Source organism: Polyodon spathula, chromosome 12, assembly GCF_017654505.1.
Source record: "Polyodon spathula isolate WHYD16114869_AA chromosome 12, ASM1765450v1, whole genome shotgun sequence".
NCBI classification, from domain to species: Eukaryota; Metazoa; Chordata; class Actinopteri; order Acipenseriformes; family Polyodontidae; genus Polyodon; species Polyodon spathula.
The window spans coordinates 34,379,622-34,398,468 of record NC_054545.1 but is presented as its reverse complement, the minus strand read 5'-3'; the positions used below and the strand labels follow the sequence as shown (position 1 = coordinate 34,398,468).

General features: G+C 37.6%; 1 protein-coding gene across 19 annotated transcripts in view; it reads left to right on the top strand.

The window, feature by feature from the left end:
- LOC121324193 (rap guanine nucleotide exchange factor 6-like) overlaps nt 1-18,456 on the top strand; it is a 75,948-nt gene extending 57,492 nt beyond the window's left edge. For 8 of the 19 annotated variants that reach the window (XM_041265769.1, XM_041265766.1, XM_041265784.1 and 5 more), the window contains 15 exons: nt 593-750; nt 1,746-1,760; nt 3,569-3,809; nt 4,923-5,306; nt 6,182-6,393; nt 7,535-7,658; nt 8,552-8,575; nt 9,338-9,558; nt 10,645-10,827; nt 11,032-11,175; nt 11,422-11,535; nt 13,398-13,626; nt 14,672-15,162; nt 16,234-16,533; nt 17,096-18,456. In XM_041265769.1, the coding sequence (XP_041121703.1) occupies nt 593-750; nt 1,746-1,760; nt 3,569-3,809; nt 4,923-5,306; nt 6,182-6,393; nt 7,535-7,658; nt 8,552-8,575; nt 9,338-9,558; nt 10,645-10,827; nt 11,032-11,175; nt 11,422-11,535; nt 13,398-13,626; nt 14,672-15,162; nt 16,234-16,533; nt 17,096-17,118 (2,863 nt within the window). In that variant the 3' untranslated portion in view covers nt 17,119-18,456. The remainder of the gene's footprint in view (nt 1-592; nt 751-1,745; nt 1,761-3,568; nt 3,810-4,922; nt 5,307-6,181; nt 6,394-7,534; nt 7,659-8,551; nt 8,576-9,337; nt 9,559-10,644; nt 10,828-11,031; nt 11,176-11,421; nt 11,536-13,397; nt 13,627-14,671; nt 15,163-16,233; nt 16,534-17,095) is intronic. The other 11 variants (XM_041265775.1, XM_041265773.1, XM_041265771.1 and 8 more) reach the window with 8 other exon arrangements.
- Nucleotides 18,457-18,847: the final 391 nt, after the last annotated feature.

The window sequence follows — 18,847 nt, the reverse complement described above, 5'->3', positions numbered from 1 at the left end:
TCTAGTGGATTCGGATATTATGTTCCCTTAAAAACAGTCCCAGCTTCAAGAGTTGTTATGTATAGATTAGATTCTCTGCAGTACATATTACAATATCTGTAATGTAATATCTTTCTAGACATGTTTTGACACCATTGCAGTATTATGTTGCTTTTGTGCTCGAAGCCTGAAAGTTGGCATTTTATATAGGTTTCTTTAAAATGCTTGCGTGAGCATGTCATTGTTTATTTTCCTGCAGAGCTTGATCTATATGATAGCATTGTAATAACATAATTTGTCAAAAGGGTACAGTTCTAATATGAAAATGTCTCTTGAGATATAAAGTGATTGAGATGTTTGTCAATTTAAAAACTCTGGAAGTAGATATATTGCATTGCACAGTATGTCATGACTGACATATGAAATTATTAATTTAAAGGTTTTCATTTATATGCAACAGCATAGGGATATAAAAAAAAATTGTTTAAGGTCAAAATTATGGTACATTGGCATTTTGGGATTACAGAGTACTGCTCTTCAGCTGCTGTAGTAACTAAGAAACAGCCACTGTTCAATATATTTTTGAAGAACCCTTGTATGGTGTGTTTTACAGTGACGGTGGAGTAATTCAGTCCCAAGATGACAGTATCGTAGGGACCAGGCAGTGCAGACACAGTGTTGCTATCATGCCCATTCCTGGAACTCTGTCATCCAGCAGCCCTGACCTCCTCCAGCCTGCTGTCAACATGGTGGACTTCTCCAACCCTGCAGGTGAGGGTTTCGAGCCTGTACTGCGTAACACCTGCATCTCAAAAACTACATTTCATAGTAAATGCTTAAACATTTACAGCTTTAACGAACAAAAAAATACAATACACTTTTTTTTTTTTTTTACAGTAAATTTCTGTTCTGTATTTATTTCCTATTTTAAATCAAATACATTATGAGAGAACAATACTAAGCAAATGGCTTCTGTACAATACTGTACAGGGTCTTTTTTAACACATTTTTCTCTGTGCAGATTTCAGAATCAATATACTTATTGGTTTTCCCATTAAATGAGCATCCTTTCTGAATGTGATACTGTATTATGAAGGGTTTTTTTTTTGTGTGTGTCCATAAAATTTTGCAAGTAAACGCCCCAGGGAAAAAGACTTTAAACAGACATAAGAAGAATATATTTTGGGTACTATTCATATTTTACATACAAAATCACTTTGTTTGGATCAGTTCATATTTAACATTTAGGATTTCCCCACTGATCAGGTTAAACCTCTTAATGAACAGTTAACAAAGTATGTGAAAAAAATTAGCCTTTTGTTAGCTGTTTAATTTATTAAGGACCTAAACAACCACAATATACCAGCCTTTTATTATGCACAACCTTTCTCACATTATTCCACTCACCTGCCAATTTCGCTATTAAAAATAAATGGATTATTCCATTCACATCAGAGAGGCAGCTTCTCATGGCTTGCACAGTGCATATTAAAATGCATTGACAGTTTTCCAGAAGATACATTTATTTCATTGTGGCAATGGGGATTTATAACAAAAAAAAAACACCCGAATTTAAAATACTGTTAATGTAGCCTTAAGTGAAGCTGACATACAAATTGAATTCAGTTCTTTTAGATGCTGGTCTCCCTTGTGTTCTAGTGTATTGCACTACTACCAGACAGATGTCGTGCACTGAGCCTTTTGCAAAACCTTTTTTAACAGCTGACCTTAACCATGTTTTACAATTTTCTATTTTGCTACCACAGCCGTAGGCTTTTACTGTAAGTATGAAGTTCTCAGTTGCATGCCGTAGTGTAGCGTTGGTGACATTTGATCCAAACAAGCCCACCTTCCACCTGTGTTCTTCCCATTTTGTTGTACTCACTTCATCAGTATTTTAAATTTTTACTTCATGTGTTTCGTGAACCACTGCATCATGTGACTCAAAACCCCACTTGAAAATCTGCCATAACTTGATATAGTATTAAAAACACAGTTTGCAAGTCAGGTGTGTCTTAGAAGTGTATCCCCACAACAAGAGCAGCAGACTGGATGAACATTGTGAGCATTATCAGCAGAGCTGCACTAATCCATTATTCTTATTAAGCTCTCCACAGAAATCGGGACGACAGTCCAGTGATGCTCACTGATGTTGACTGGGCTGATTTTACCATTGAAAGTGAAAGCAGTGAAGCAGCAGCCGCTCGTTTCACTTTGAATGGTAAATTAGCCGTCACGTGATTGTCAACACCTGATTTCTGTGGAGAGCAGAATTTGAATAATGGGTTTGGGCAGCACTAATTATGGGTGCAGTATTTCACCATTGGGTAATTTAGATGTTGGTTAACCCCCGAACCAAGTGTACCCTTTTATTCTAATGAACTGTCTTCAACAATTCCCGAATAGAGAAATACGATATTAAAAAATGCGCGTACTTAAAAAAATAAAAAATAAATAAATAAATAAATACTTGAGCAAAAAGACATGCTGATAAACCAAAGCCTTGGAAAAAAAAAATATATAAATTTTTTTCTCTCCACAAATGAAATTTAATTAAATTGACATAGTCCCATCATTAAATGGAGGCTAGTATTGAAATTGTAAAGTAGGGACAGACAGGGATTTTGTCATCATTAAAAGCCCATTGTATTTCCACACCAGGTGGGGCAATGATGACTCTGTGTACAGTGCAGCAGATAAATAACATGTCATTTTGACGGAACTGAACGTGCTAAATTTTGTATCAAGGTTCTTGAAGTAGCTGAAATTTACATTTTACCGTGATTGTTGGATGTACCTCTAGGGCAACACAGTCTTTAATTTGCAGAAGAATAACAATGTGTTTCATTCTAATTTATTTTACTTTCTTTTGAGTAAATGACCTGCCTTGAATTATTCATTTTTAATTATGTTATTGTAAACCCCATCCATTTTTTATAGCACTTAGGTTACAAGATATATATTACTGTGCATTTTACATATAACATTGTACATTTAACACAAAACACAATGTGTCCTGTGCTGTGTGTATCAATAGTGATCAGTCTGTGGCTTCAGGGTTATAGAAGACTACTGGTAATTGCATCAGCTGCTCTTGCAATAACATTAACTGCTCTTTGAAAAAGCACTCAACAAATGCTTTGTCGTTTTCATGGTCTGGAATAGCTTTTTTTTTGCAGGTTGTTTAACCTTTTTTGTGCAGGTTTCTTTTTTTCATCTTCTGCCATTAGCTGAGCCATTAACTATCATTGGTGACATCAGTGGGTAGCATTACATTAGAATAGTGGGAAGTAGATCAGGTTATTAATAATAATAATAATAATAATAATAATAATAATAATAATAATAATAATAATAATAATAATAATGTTCTGCATTTTATTTAATTTTATTTACTAATGTTTTAGTAGGATACCTACAGTTTTCTTCAACAGCAAAGTAAATACCTGTTTAAAATGCTGCAGGTCTCAGTGAAGTGTTTCATATGCAGATAGTCTCTGCTTACTTGGAAGAAATTAGATTTTCGATTTTGTTTGGTTGTTTTATAACTTCGTTCTATACCCTTATCGAGCTTCATTTATTTCGACAGACATTCCAGATCAAGTGATCCGCGTCTTCAAGGCAGACCAGCAGAGCTGCTACATCATAATAAGCAAAGATACCACAGCGAAGGACGTGGTGTCGCATGCAATCAATGAGTTCGGCCTGACCGCAGCGGCCGAGACTTACTCCCTCTGTGAGGTTTCTATCAGTCCAGAGGGAGTGATAAAACAAAGGAGGCTTCCTGACCAACTTTCCAAACTAGCAGACAGAATCCAGCTCAATGGAAGGTATGGAACAAGTGAACTCTACGGGAAGAAACCACTAACTTCAGTTTCTTCTCATTTTATAATTGTCCCATGCCACAGTTTAAAAAGAAAACTCTTTGTTTTCTGAAACCTCTTCCAAATCATTTCATCCCAGTAGTTAAGGATTAACGAGGTACAGTCATGCAATTTAGGGGAGCGTCTTAAACCAGTTGCTTACATATAAAGTGTTATATATTGATCTGGTCATGTAAGACTTGTGATTGTTATTCAATAGTGACATTGTTAATGTATTATTGGCATGTCACAAGGACAGTCACACATCTATCTTCCCTCTTCCCTCTTCAATTTATCTGTGCCTTTTGGCTCGATTTGCCATTCAGAATTCAATGGCTCTGAATGCAGTATAAAGGCCAAATGTATAAAATTGGTGTGGCAATGTAAAAATCGGGGTAACCAAAGAATATCAGTATGTGTTATTTATGCTGGACACAGCATTTTTATTATTTATTTATTTATTTATTTATTTGATGCTTCAGCCCATCAAGGCCACTTTTAATATTTAGTTATTGGTGCCTGTGGAACTTGTTTTGAAGTAATGTATGTAGTGCTTACACAGCGAAACACTGCGTGCTGTAGGATACAAGCGTTTATAAAATGGAAGGAAACGATAGGGAGCACTCTGACTCTGATTTACTTGACAACCAATTGACTTTGGTAGGGGTATGATAGGGTGGGGTTGCCTTTGTATAAGCTCAGAGACACACACCGGGATGGTAAAATATGGTCCAGTATCCTCAGTTTAACAGCACTTGGCTTTGCCATAGATATTCCAATATTGGGCCATATTTGAACACCCAGTCGTGTGTTATTTCGTTTGTACCAAACGCACTTGTGAGATTCCATGCTGCTTTGCCTTTGAGAGGTTAAATTACAGTTTTTATTCAGCCCCTATACTACTGTGTATCGGTACCTGTGTCTTTAAAACATGTTTACCAGGAACAAAAGGGAATAGTTTACATTAAAGATCAAGATGCATACATTCATATAGATGAATACTTGTATAGTTATCTAACTAGAAACGTGTGCTTTCACACTTAAAATTCTAAAACGTCGATTGTTGCCTCCGTCTGTCAGATACTATCTCAAGAACAACATGGAGACAGAGACTTTGTGCTCAGATGAGGATGCCCAGGAGCTGCTGAGAGAGAGCCAGATCTCGCTGCTCCAGCTCAGCACTGTTGAGGTGGCCACACAGCTCTCCATGAGGGATTTCGAGCTGTTCCGCAACATCGAGCCCACGGAGTATGTGGACGACCTCTTCAAGCTGAACTCCAAGACCGGCAACGCTCACCTCAAACAGTTCGAGGAGGTGGTGAACCAAGAGACGTTCTGGGTGGCCACGGAAATCCTGAAGGAGCCCAACCAGTTCAAGAGGATGAAGATCATCAAGCACTTCATCAAAATCGCTCTGCACAGCAGAGAGTGCAAGAATTTCAACTCCATGTTTGCAATCATCAGGTAGGAGTTACAAGAAGGGTTTTTTTTAATTTATTTTTATTGTGGTTTTACAGTAAAAACAAAAATAACTATATTAAAAAATGTTGTCTAGTAATAACAAAGACACACAGTGACTACATTTAAACATATACTCCCTCAGTGCCCCCCTGTGTATTTGTGGCTACATCGTCTTTACAGAGCTTTAAAATGCTTGCAGACTTGTTCTACTCTCAAGTACCTTATATGATACCCCCATGTATAAACACTTAATTAGCAGTGCTTGCATTAACACCATCATAGTAGTTCTTTCAGTGCAGTCATGTCATTTGCAATTATGATCATCTACTATTGGCATCTGTAAGGTAACCAAATACAAGATGTTTGTATAGAATACCGATACCAGGGATGGAAATAAGACCTATTTGCGTAGCAGTTTCACCCATTCCAGGTTTTACTGCAAGCTTGATTAGACACAGTGGATACGGTAACAAGCTCAGGTGTGTCTTATTAAACTCTTAGTAAAACCAGGCATGGATAGAATTGATATGAAGTGGGAGTCGTATTTGTATCCCTGGATACTGTAGGTCTGTTGCAATAAAAAGCAATGGTTCTTTTATGGAAAAGTGGCTATGTAAAGCTCAGTATAGTTTTTTGCTGGACGAGAGGCCATACAATAGTATGTTTCTCTTGTTGTACATGTATTATTTATGAGTTAGGCTATATGTCAGCAATTTGCAGTCTAAATAATTTGTTATCCGAATTTGATTTTGTTATTTTCAGAGTTAAGCGTCGAGGGGGGTTTAGTTGACATGCCGCTTGTTTCTCTTGCAGTTGGAGTTGAGTACAGTATACAGTGCTGTACATTGCTGTTGATGGAGTACTTTATTTATTTTCAGCGGTCTGTATCTTGTTCCAGTCGCTCGCCTGAGGGGTACATGGGAGAAACTGCCAAGCAAATATGAGAAACTTTTCAGGGATCTTCAAGATATTTTTGACCCTTCCAGAAACATGGCCAAGTATCGCAACGTGTTGAGCAGCCAGAGTGTGCAGCCGCCCATCATTCCTCTTTTCCCAGTTGTTAAGAAGGACCTCACCTTTCTTCATGAAGGTAGCGTGTTGGCATTACATGTATACTTATTATGATTACGGTAAAAGTCACATGTAAGATATCATTTCAGGAACATTTTATACTGTGTATGAATGTGCATTAGAACATATGACAAAGTGCTAAAGTTACAAAAATAAATAAATAAAATTATTTCTGTATGTAGGGATATCGTTTTGCACAGTTAGTGCAATTACTAGCTAGAGCTGACGTCTCATACAGAACAGTGCATCAACTTTAATTTTAGATTTCATGCTTCTAAACGTATGTAAAGTAATTGTATGAATGAGATCCTTATTTTCATTTCCTTTGTTTCTGCATTTTCTTTCCGATGTGTTTTTTTTTTTTTCTTAGTTTCACATCCTTTTCAGATTTAAGAGTTAGCGGGAGGTAATTCAGAAACTGCCTTTAGAACAACCTTATTAGGAGTTTGGCGAATTCAGTGCTGAGTTTTCCTTGATGTCAGTAGTTTCCAGCACTTAGTGGAAAATTGATTTGCAGGGGACTTGTACTAGATAAGTGACTTAACAGTCCTCTGAAACGAAGATTCTATCGAAAAAAGTCGTTGTTTAACAAGAATTATTCAAAATCAGCATAGAAAACATTACATCAGACAGTTCTGAATACATTGTTAAAGATTTTTTTGCAGTCGATGCTCACTTGTCTCACATTCTGCATTCCCTGTTGACTTCTATGTGTTTACATAACATGGTAATGAATAACACCAAGCAAAAAAAAAAAAGAATTAGAAGCTCATTAGGAAGACACTTGTTACAACACACTATTGACAATGTGTTCCCAATATATCTGGTGGGCACATCAGGGTGTATCAATTAATGTGAGTGGAATAATTGTCTAAAAACAGGCATGTCATGTTTTAACCTGAAGTATTTTGCACAATTGCAAGTGTTTTTCCCCATTTTACTAAAAGAAAGGCTATGAATAAACAGCTTGGGTGCTAGCAGTAGTTAAATGTACTTGTATTCAATTGTGTGATGCTAGCTTGGCGCCATTATCAAACGTTTGAAACGGTGAAAGAATTTTGACAATCGGACCCTAACTAAGGAAATCCTTCTCTGCCTGCTGTTTCTCATTCCTTAAAAAAAAAAAAAAATCATTTAACAATATCCTTTTATTTAATTAGGTAACGATTCAAGTGTGGAAGGTTTGGTGAACTTTGAAAAACTGCGAATGATTGCCATGGAGATAAGACATGTCACCCGAATGACCTCCGTGAACATGGATCCAGCCTTGATGTTCAGACAGAGGTGTGTTAATCTCAGAGGGGAGTGAGAGGGCGCTGCTGTTTCTACAGAGGCATCCAACTTCCTGAAAAAATATTTATAGCAAAGTCCCTGAGACCTATGAAGTGTATTGCAAATGTGAATGCTATGATAATGATACACATTACGTGTGTTTGTTTTAATATAAAACGCACGTTCTACAGAGTATAGTGCTATTGCTGTGTTACCTGTTTGACAATGCGGGTAATAATCCTTCCTCTATCAGCGCACTAGAGCGGGCATTTTGAAAAGAGCTTTGAAACAGACTTTAAAGGTTTAGGTGTAAAAAGTTGAGGATGTTAACAAATGAAAATAAAAAATGACAGGTCAGTTATTTAAACAGTTGGAGCAGCACGTGGGAGGTGTATCGCTGTAGTTTTCAGAACACTGCTGCTTTCTCTTTAATGTGAATACATTTTCAGTGTGTCACCTACTTTGCTGTTTGCGTATATAAAACACACACACGGCTGTAGTGACAACAACAAATTAGATTAAAATGGGTTTCAGATTGCTGAATTTCTTTGCTTTTACATCCTTTCTAAACTGTTTCAGCCTCTGCTTTATTATTCTAAGTTTTATATTAAAAAAAAAAAAAAAAAAAAAAACTGAGTGTTTGACTGGTTAACTCTTTGTGTGCCACTTCCACCATATCTTCAAATATTCTGTGCAAATTGATTTGCATTAATGAATGCTTTGCTGTTGTGAAAAAAAAACCGAAGGAACAATGCTTTCAAATTAAGAGTATCCTTGCAGCATTGCTTCTGAGCTTTTTTTCTTCCACGTCGCCTTCCTGTTTGTTTTCTGACTCTTCTGTCCTGGTTCTCCCTTGTTGTGTTTTTTTAAAACTATGCTTCAATGTTCATGGCTCTTGCTTACAGGAAGAAGAGATGGAAAAGTTTAGGGTGAGTAGTGCTGTGGAACAAAGTCAGCAGTTCGAGCACTTTGCATCCTGCTTGCCTTCACATATAAAAAGCATGCATCCTACAGTATTAACTTAGGTATGCAGGATTGGTACCCAAACATCATTTCATCAGCCACAGTGCATTCAAGCTTGAGGAGGAGAACAACAGCAGAACCTAACGATACCTTTATCTTTGGATGGCATCTTGATCATAATGCACTGCCATGTTTTATTTATTTATCCAGTTCAAATATTTTTCTAACCTCTGTTTTCATGTACCAGTTTCATTGTTCATTTGTATAACCTTTGGCATGGTACAACTCCAGCATGGTTTTGTTTTGTCTTGGTATGTTTGTTATAGTGTATATACTATAGGGTTCCACAAAGAGTTGCATGAGTTTCAGTTATGGATAAAGCTCAATTGTACACATTTTCTACATGAAAAATAGGATATTGACTTTTAATTAGTTAGTGACAGAACAGATTTTTTTTATTATATATATATATATATATATATATATATATATATATATATATATATATATATATATATATAATAGGGACGTGTGCTGTAAATTGATCAGGTGGGAGCCAAAATTTACAGAACTCCTACAATAGGTTTACTTGATAGCAGTAAAAAAGCATGCATCGCCATTACCGTGATAACCTACTTTTTGCATGTGCTGTTTTAATATTTTATTCAGCAGTCATGTCAAAACAATGATTTGACATGAAAAGTCAAAACATTTATTTTTCTTTTTAGATCTTTAAGTCAGGGCAGCACAAACTCTAACATGCTTGATGTACAAGGAGGGGCCCACAAAAAGCGTGTGCGTCGCAGCTCCCTGCTCAATGCCAAGAAGCTGTATGAGGATGCACAGATGGCACGGAAAGTGAAGCAGTACCTTTCCAATCTGAACGTGGAAACCGACGAGGAGAAATTCCAGATCATGTCTCTCCAGTGTGAGCCTGCCTACAGCACCTGTAAGTTAAATAGAGCGAGCGTCGATAACGTGTTGTATCTAACTCTCTTTACTGCTGTCAGACAGCACTGACAGCAAGGAAATAAGCGTCTGCCGCTAGAACTGACGTGAAAGCCATCTGAAATTGCCCCTTTCAATCACTGGTTGAACTAGGCCCCTGTCGGACCGAGTTGATTATTTTCTGAGTTGCAGAAACCAATCTGTCAAAATAAGTGGCCTAATGAGCGCCCCAAAGACAAATATTGCATGCAGATTACATGCAGATGTGTGCAAAACCATTGGCTTTCGTTCTACACAGGCATCTTGTTCCTGGATCCAGATGGATCTTTGCTGTAGCATATCGGACATGAAGCAATGCACTACAATTTTCAATGTACATTCAGAATGGTAGACCTAATTAGTTGAAGCCTACTTTGCATTTTGCAATTATTTTTATTAAATGTCCCGCATCTTGTGTCTCGGTATTGTGCATTTACTGTGTTTCATTGTTTTAACATTCATATTGCCTTGTGATGTGTTGCCATTGAAACAGCAGTCGATTTTTGGCAGAATGGTGGTGTGCAAGATCAGTAAAAAAAAAAAAAAAAAAAAAAAAAATACATTGGTTTACACTGCCATCTGCTGGATTGATGTGGGGTTGTACAAAAAAAATCTTTATTTAAGAATTAGGTTCACTGTAGTACATACATATAATTTGTGACATTGCAATAATAATAATAATAATAATAATAATAATAATAATAATAATAATAATAATAATAATAATAACAACAGTTAAATAAACTCTGCCACCACAATGCCTGCAGTTAATTTCTCTGTCAAAAACAATGGATAAATCACAAGCCAAATCTTACCTTGCTTTTGGCCAATAATACTGAGAAAGTTAATCATACTTCCCTGCAGCAACCTAATGAAAATGAAATTAGAGTTGATCGTCATCATTATCATCACCATCTTCCCATTTCACCAAAATGCTACTTAATGAAATTTAAGTGCTGTTGTTTTTTTGATTATTGTCTTTGGTGGGAACATAATAATCTTGCAACGATACATGCAAGATTAATTATTTCCTATTTCAATATAACAGTGTCCAAGAATCTAAGTGAAAGAAGATCAGGAAAATCAGACATCTCTCCAGTGTCCATGAGGTCCTCAAACCCGTCGGGAAAATCCCACCAGCAGCACAGAATCAGCCAAGTTCTGCAGGTGCCTTCTGTCAACCTGCACCCGCTCCGGAGAAAGGGGACCTTGAAGGACATCGCCTTATCCAGTACGTTCAGCTCCTCTTTTAAGTAGTGCAGCGCGTATGTTCAAAAAAGAAAAGAAAATGACAGTATGCAATATAGTAAAACAATATTAGCATCTAACTAAAGAATGATGACATCAGACTCTCCATACAACAGTTCAGCTAAATGCATTTTGTTTCAAATCTTTAGTGTGCAGCTGGATTCACCCTTTTTATCTTTCATTGTAGGTGCTGGTTCTCCCCAGTGTGTAAAGAAAACTGACGGCACATCTGACGATGTCTCCTGTAAAAGAGCCGCCGACGATGCCATATCTACAGCCTCCTCCCTGCATTCCAGCCCCCCTGTATCTCCCCAGGGATCACCACACAAAGGTATGCCCTGGTAGATCAGCAGAGTTTTGTTCTGAGGTTTCACACATTGAGATGAGCACTAATCTTCCACTGCCCCCCTATAAATCAATGGAAAAATATATTTATTATGTGTCCAAAACTACTTTTTTCAACATAAGGTTTATTAGTAATGGTTTCAATTTAATATATTAGCGCTGATGTATTTTGTAACACACTTTAAAATAAGGTGCCTCACCCCCATGGAATTCTACACTTGACTCTTTTCAGTTGGGAGTATCCCGAGATCTCGGAACTCCAGCCAGATGAATCTCTCAGGCTCCTCTTCATCCCTGACTAGTGAGACCAGCACCAAGAACAGTGGGCCGCGCAGCTACGGGATAGGTGGGGCTTTATTACAAAAGAGAATCCAGCAGATGACAGGCGTGAGGACAGAGGCAGCAGGGCAGGACACTAAGATCAGGAAGAGAGTGAGGTCCCCTTTCAGGATGCTCAGAGACTGGAGCTTTTCCAGGGAGAGAGTAGAGCCAACTAGAACAGAGACAGGAGATTGTACAAGTGACACAGGAGAGGACAGGGGGAGCCTGGCAGCGATGCATTCGCAGGAGTTCAGCAGTATTGCTCATAGGAGTAGCGAAGGCAGAGTTGAGCAGCAGAATAGACCTTTAGCATGGCTTTATCCCAAGATGAGACACAGGAGGAGGAAGACTGTATGAACTGGATTGAGTAGGCCAAAGACCAACATATTGTTCCTTATAGATACACGTATGTTTTTACTATGCTGTGTTTTATGTACATAGACTTTGAAAGGCCTTTCAGTTAGGGAAGGAAGGAGGGAGGGAGGGAGAGTGAGGGAGAGAGAGAAAGAAAGAAAGAGAGAGAGATCCTATGGAGCTCAAAACTTTAAGGGCTTCAAAGTCCAGATCAGTTGCTTCTGAATTTACACGATATAACAAAGTACATGTGTTAAAGACCCTTCACTGTAGAGAAAGCTTGGTCATGTTATTAAGTGGAAAATGTTTGAGTCCAGACCACAGGTTTGTCAGTTAAATACAGTGCACTATACCAGAATGTTTAATGAGAATTGATACTTTTATTATTCAGCATTGTCATCAGAACAATTTCAGCCCTTTTGACGTGATTCTTGTAAGAACATTGATTTGTACTGTTTCCGTCCTGTTTTATTGTCAGGCCAGATTAGACCTAGTTTCTTTTGTGAAGAAGGTTACCTTGCAGAGACGCACACCAACACACAGATGTCTAAGCACCTGTTTCACCTTCAGAATCTCCTGCCTTCACTAAAATAGCTTGTGATGTGGATGGTGTAATTGGAGCATGCATTTTTTCTGTTGGTGTTGTAATTTAAAGTAACATGACTCATCTGCATTACATCATCTCTGCAATTATTTGATTGGTACTATGAATGTTTTAAAGTTGGTCTCCTAAGTTCCTAGATTTTCCTGTTAGTAAAGTAGACCCCATATGATAATGGCTAGAGTTTTTTGCCTTTTAAATGCATTAGAGTCTACAGCTGTAATAGCTTATCAGATGATGTTACGTTACAAATTGTGCTTCATTAGAAGTTGTTTTACATGTTTTGCTTATGTTCTTTATATACATTAAAAGATGTAGTGTTACAAATGTATTTAGCTACTGTACATAACAGGGAAGCTAATCAGAAATCTTAAGCTTTTTTTTGGTAAATAAAAGTTCTAGTTTATGTACACTATATGGTGCTTTCTTACTGCTGCATTAGTGTAGTTCAGGTTTGTGTACAGAGACTCATTCTCAAAGGTGGAATAGATTAAAACCATTTCTAGACTGTTATATTAACTAAACAGTTGCATGAATATAAACTCCAGTAACACTTCTGTCATTGCATAATGAGACAAGCTTTGTGAGTAGGACCCCATTTTAACAAGTAATACTGTTGAAGCTGACACCCAGGGATCCTTCAAGAAGCTGCTTGATGAGATTCTGGGATCAATAAGCTACTAACAACCAAATGAGCAAGATGAGCCGAAACACCTCCTCTCTTTTGTAGACTTTCTCATGTTCTTACATAGTGTGTCTTTTTCAAATATAACCTGGATCTCTTCAGTTTTAGTCAGTACCTACAGTTCATTTTACACGTATGTATTGCAGTGATAAAGGTAGATTTGCAACTCTTAAAACAAAACAGAATAAACATGTTCAGATCACAAGGTCTTTCTGATTTAGAGTGCTTGTGCTGTTCTTTTATTTAGGTTACGCTCTGATGCCAACCACAAAGTCTGATAACTTCTCTGACTCGAGCCACAGCGAGATCTCCTCCCGCTCCAGCATTGTCAGCAACTGCTCTGCTGATTCCACTTGTGCCACATCAGAAGACCGCAGCTTAACACAGCATCTCAGCTTTCCAGAACCCACTGCAGCTGCAGACAGGAAAGACAACATGCCAGCCGCAGCACCCCAATGCAGCCACCACACTACCGGGTGAGACTTTGCACAACACAAATTCAGTCAAAAAGGGACTTGGCACCTTACATTTTTGAAAATATAACAACCAAATTGTGTCAGTCGAGATTATTAACAGCTTTGCAATATGTCCCCGTGGCACATGATATGTTTATGCTGGCTCAGTTGATAGAATGCAGTGTGACTACTGCACGGCTAGTCTTCCTCCTTGTGGCATTCTTTGATGTAATTGCAGTCTCCAAATTGAATTTTTACTTTTGCACTCACTCCACTTGGTGGTCCAATGTTGGAAGTGCATGAATTATCTGGAAAGGAAAAATCTGGATGCACCTAATGGTGTATTTAATTTCTATTTATGGAAATGTCCCAAACTAAGAGTAGAAAGAAAAATAATGCTAAGATTGCAGCAGAAATATTAAGTAAAATGACTGTGATATGGAATATTGCTGCAAAGGGTATAGAAGAATTACAGGTTCATGTGCATGGGATAGTATAGATTTTTTAATGCAAGTGTTACAAAGTTGAAATATTTTTGTTACATTTTGTATTATATTGACCATTATGATTACTGCAGCACATAAAGTAAAAGGAAATCAATTTTCTGTCTGGTTTGATGGCTTTATACAGTACCAGGCAGCCTATCCTCTTAATCTTTCACACCCTTTTTTAATTTTGTATTTATTTATTTTTAATTGACATGAATACTAGCCTCTAGCCGGTAAATCACTTTGCACCAAAAGCATGCATTTCTAATAATAAACCAAGACAATGTTAGACAGCACTGCACAGCCTATATGGTATTGCAACTAAACACAGATTTATTTAATAGTGCTTTTATAGTGTCCATTATAAGTGTTCTTGAATAGAATTATAATTCAGTATTTAATTGCCTTATTCTTCTTTCTCTGCTGTGCTTGTTATATATATACACTGCTTTTAAACAAAGTACAGCAAATAAAAAGTGGTTCAATGGAGCATTAATGTATACATGTTATATCAACTACGATCAAGAAAAGATGAATAATTTGGTTTATGTTACTGACCTCATCTGGACTTTGTTCAGTTATTCAGTGCCAAGGCCTGCTGTAACCAGGGGCTCAACCTTCACACCCTCTACAAGCCACAACGAGTTTGCACACGGCCACGTCTCCACAGACACAGCAGACAGTGGGAGGGGCAGCTGGACGTCGTGCTCAAGCAACTCCCACGACAACTTCCAGAGCATCCAGAACCAGAGAGGCTGGGACCTGGGCTCTTTCCACCACACCCAGCTCGATGGGCCTATTGTCGAGGTGGAACCTACAGGGTCCTGGGCAGAGGAGGACCATCAGAGAAGTAACAGGCATTCCAAAGACAGCTTAGAGCTGAGCCAGTCGAGGCAAAGCTGGGCCTCCTCCAGCTCCCTCTCTGACACGTATGAGGGGAACTACGGAACCATTAAGAGGAGGGTTCTGGATAGTTCTGGAGAAGCCCAGGGCGAAGCTTCAGATTGTGAACCAAGCACAAATGCAGTTTATAAAACTGTCACTTCAAGCACAGAAAAGGGACTTATAGGTAAGGTTAAAAACGGTCTTTGTGCTTTTACGTACAGTATGATTATTTTATTTTTTTTTGTATTAATTAGAAACTGATTTAAAATGACATCAGCAGATTTGGGGTGTTCCAAATGACACATTAATAACACTATCTTTTCTTCCTCGCACATGGCTTAAATTAACCAAGTAACTGCATTTCTCTTGTTAATGGGGAACACTTGCGGGAAATTTATTTTACAGACTTAACATTGAAATTAACTTCCAGATGTTTGGTGGAGGGGAGGGTGCTAGCTAAAAAAAAAAATCTGCTGCTGCCATCCTACACTCTACATCAGGGGTTCCCAAAGTGCGGCCCCCCCAAAGCCCACCCTCTTTTGTTAGGGAAAGTACTACTGTAGTAACAGTACCCGGCTACTGTTTGAAACTGTTACATTTCCATTTTGTTTCTGAATAAGACTACAGTTAGGCTACAGTACAGTAGCTAGTAGGATGTTAGGTAGCAATCGTATGTAATTGCACATCTCAAGCTGATTGTGTGGTCCCCAGAGATTTGAATTAAGCAGAGTTCACTGTACATATATTCAGCTCTCAGTGGAGTGGTTAGTTGTACAAGTCAAGATGCATTCTGCCTCACTACTGAAGAATAACCCACAAAAGAGTTTAATTGGTATAGTTTGAAGAGTACCTGTTTCGGTATTATCTTCTTTAATTGTTGTGACCAGGACAATGTAAGATGTGACAGCATGATATTGTGGCACCAAGACACAGCATAAAGCACAAATACATTTCAAAGCTGCTGGTGTTGCAGTGGCAGTAATATGCATTCCTAATTTAAATAAAAAAATTGTATAGGAAATAAAAAAGGCATGATTTGGGACATATTTCGGTTTCATGTGTGGTACATTTTCTTGTGCGGCCCCCCCCCCATCCCATGCAACCTCTGTAAAATGGCCCTCCATCACCAAAACTTTGGGAACCCCTGCTCTACATGCATCGCTTGTTTGTATACCCTGTTGTTAACATCTCGTTGTTTTTTAGTTGTCATTTCCTTTTTCTCATTAACATTCCTGCTGCTTGTGTCTTGTGCCAGTGTACTGTGTCACTTCCGCTCAGAAGGACGATAGATATAGGGCACCACCACCCACTCCTCCAGGATACCTGGGAATCCCATTAGTGGCTGTAAAGGAAGGAGCATCCCGCCACCCGCGCTTAAAACCTCCAGACTATAGTGTGGCATTGCAGAGGTCAAAGTTGGTCCCGCCCCACTGTGCCATTGCTAGGCAACCAGAAGCCAAGACGGTAGTTCAGTCCCCGACACAGAAGCGGCAAGATTCTGACCCTAGACTAGCCCATGTTAATCAACAGAGAGAACGAGCTAGTGAGGAGGATGGTACGTGTTGTGAAACTGAAAACATTTTTCAATAAATTACTGTATACATAGCCTTCCTATTTTAAGAACAGCGTAATGTTTCATGTTTACATGGTAGTCATTTATTTTTGTTCATCACGGTTAGGTATGATGGTAAATATTTGCTAGTTATATCTTTCCCCTCTTAAGCTGCTTATAGTTAAATGGTCCAAATGTTCCTTTGGTCTAAAGGTTTAGTATATCAGGCTCGGAGTGTTTTTGATTCTGTTTTTGGCCAACAGAGAATTAGATATCTTAAATTTTTAGTATTGTTCAGTAAAATGGGTAAAACATGACAGGAGTTGATAAATTCAATTTTTTTTTTCAGGGATGCAAACCTAACAAAGAAAAAAAAAATAAAAGTTTATCAAATTGACCCATTTCACATTTTGTGATGTTGTTTCCATGTTTGCAAAAATATAACATGTGTTTTAATGTGTTTACTGTTTTATGTTAGTAGGGTTGGATATTGTTGTATGTTTTATTTTTCTTCTTGTATAGGTACTTATGTACAATATAATTATATATTTGTTTTTTTTTACAGAAGAGCAAGTGTCAGCTGTGTAACTATATAATGACCAGGACCAGACTGTGAGAGAGTTTACAACATTTTATGGAGTCCGTAGCACAGGAGGAAAAGAAGAATATTGGTTTAGAAGCTGACTAAGACGCTTGCTGCTTTCTTCTGCTGTAGAAAACATTAAACATCAGTGGCATCAGTGCTGTGTGCCGCCCAGCAGTGACCTGGCCTGCAGTATGTGTTGCCGCATATGTATTAATTCAGACTAAACAAACATGCATCAACTTATTTTTTATTTTTTGTTGGATTTATATTTTTTGTCCGATTTGTCGTACCTCAGACAGTATTGTAAATGGGACTGGATCAAATCTTCAGGGACCACAAAATCTAACAGCCTCTTAATCATGTAAAACCATTCAGGAATCAATAGTGTGGAGTTTAGTTGTGATAGTGGACTGGGGTGGGGTGGGGGTGGGGGGTATTAAAAGGGTTTAAGCGTGCAAGACTTTGATGAGACTGATAGAAATGCTTCAAGCCTTGTTTTAAGATAATGGACTGTACTACAAAGGGAAGCAGACCTGTGCATTTACCAGCATGCTCGTGCTTTGCAAGTACAGCCCTGGCCAGTATCATTTGAAGTCTAAAGAGTCGATACAGAGGAATTTGATAGGGGCGCTGTTATGCTACAGTAAAAATATATATAAAAAGACAATACAAGAGTTATTTCAGAAGAGTTTGACGTTATCTGAACTTCTGTTAGGTCAGGGCAAGATCTGTTTTGATGCCTTAGCATTTCAGCCCTTTATAAGCATTGTGTAATTGAATGTGGTTAGCAGTACTGCATATAAAACTGTTGCTAAAAGGCATCCGCAGGAGGAGTGTCACAGTACAGTGTTGCCATCTTTTCACTGCTGTTTACAAGCAAGCACAAATCAAGTATATAAGTGAAAGCTGAAGTACAGCATCACTTAATGAATTGTGGATTTGCATTCTTTACCATTGCAAAATGAACAACAGCAGATTAATCACAGTTAAGTGACATCAGTCAGAATATTAACATTCTAGCTGTACACGCTAGTAAAACATACACCTGAAGCATTACAAAGTGTACAGTTTGCAGAATACTAACTATTAGACAAACTGGGTGCTGTGTTCTTTTTGGTGTGATCCTAGAACAATATTAATCATTTTGACAAACTGTTTGATTACACTGCTCTTGTATCAGCCCCTAACAACGTTGCCTGCTTTCTTCTGCCAAAAAGCAACAATAAACATTGGATAGTTTTATGTCTATGGGAAATAACTGGAATATAAGCAGATTCTTTTCAGTTTACATTCATTTTGGTGCCCGAGTTTATTATTGTAATTATTTTTGCCATACTTGAACAGTGTTAATGGTTTTATATATATATATATATATATATATATATATATATATATATATATATATATATATATATTTATATTTTCTTTATATACAAACAAAATAAAATAATACAATTATCATTCCGTACACATATATATATATATATATATATATATATATATATATATATATTATATATATATCTATATTCTACATATAATTGTATTTTAATATTTTGTTATAATAAAAATGCCCTCATCCCAGATTGTGATTGTCCCAACAGTCTTGGCCAGGAATCTTGTGACGATGGGTTTTTGCTTTTGGTAGAATACAAACCGTTGACTAATTTAAAGATAAGGAATGGTTCTATATCTCTAAGCATTGTACAGAGCTCTTGGTATTGTACTGAA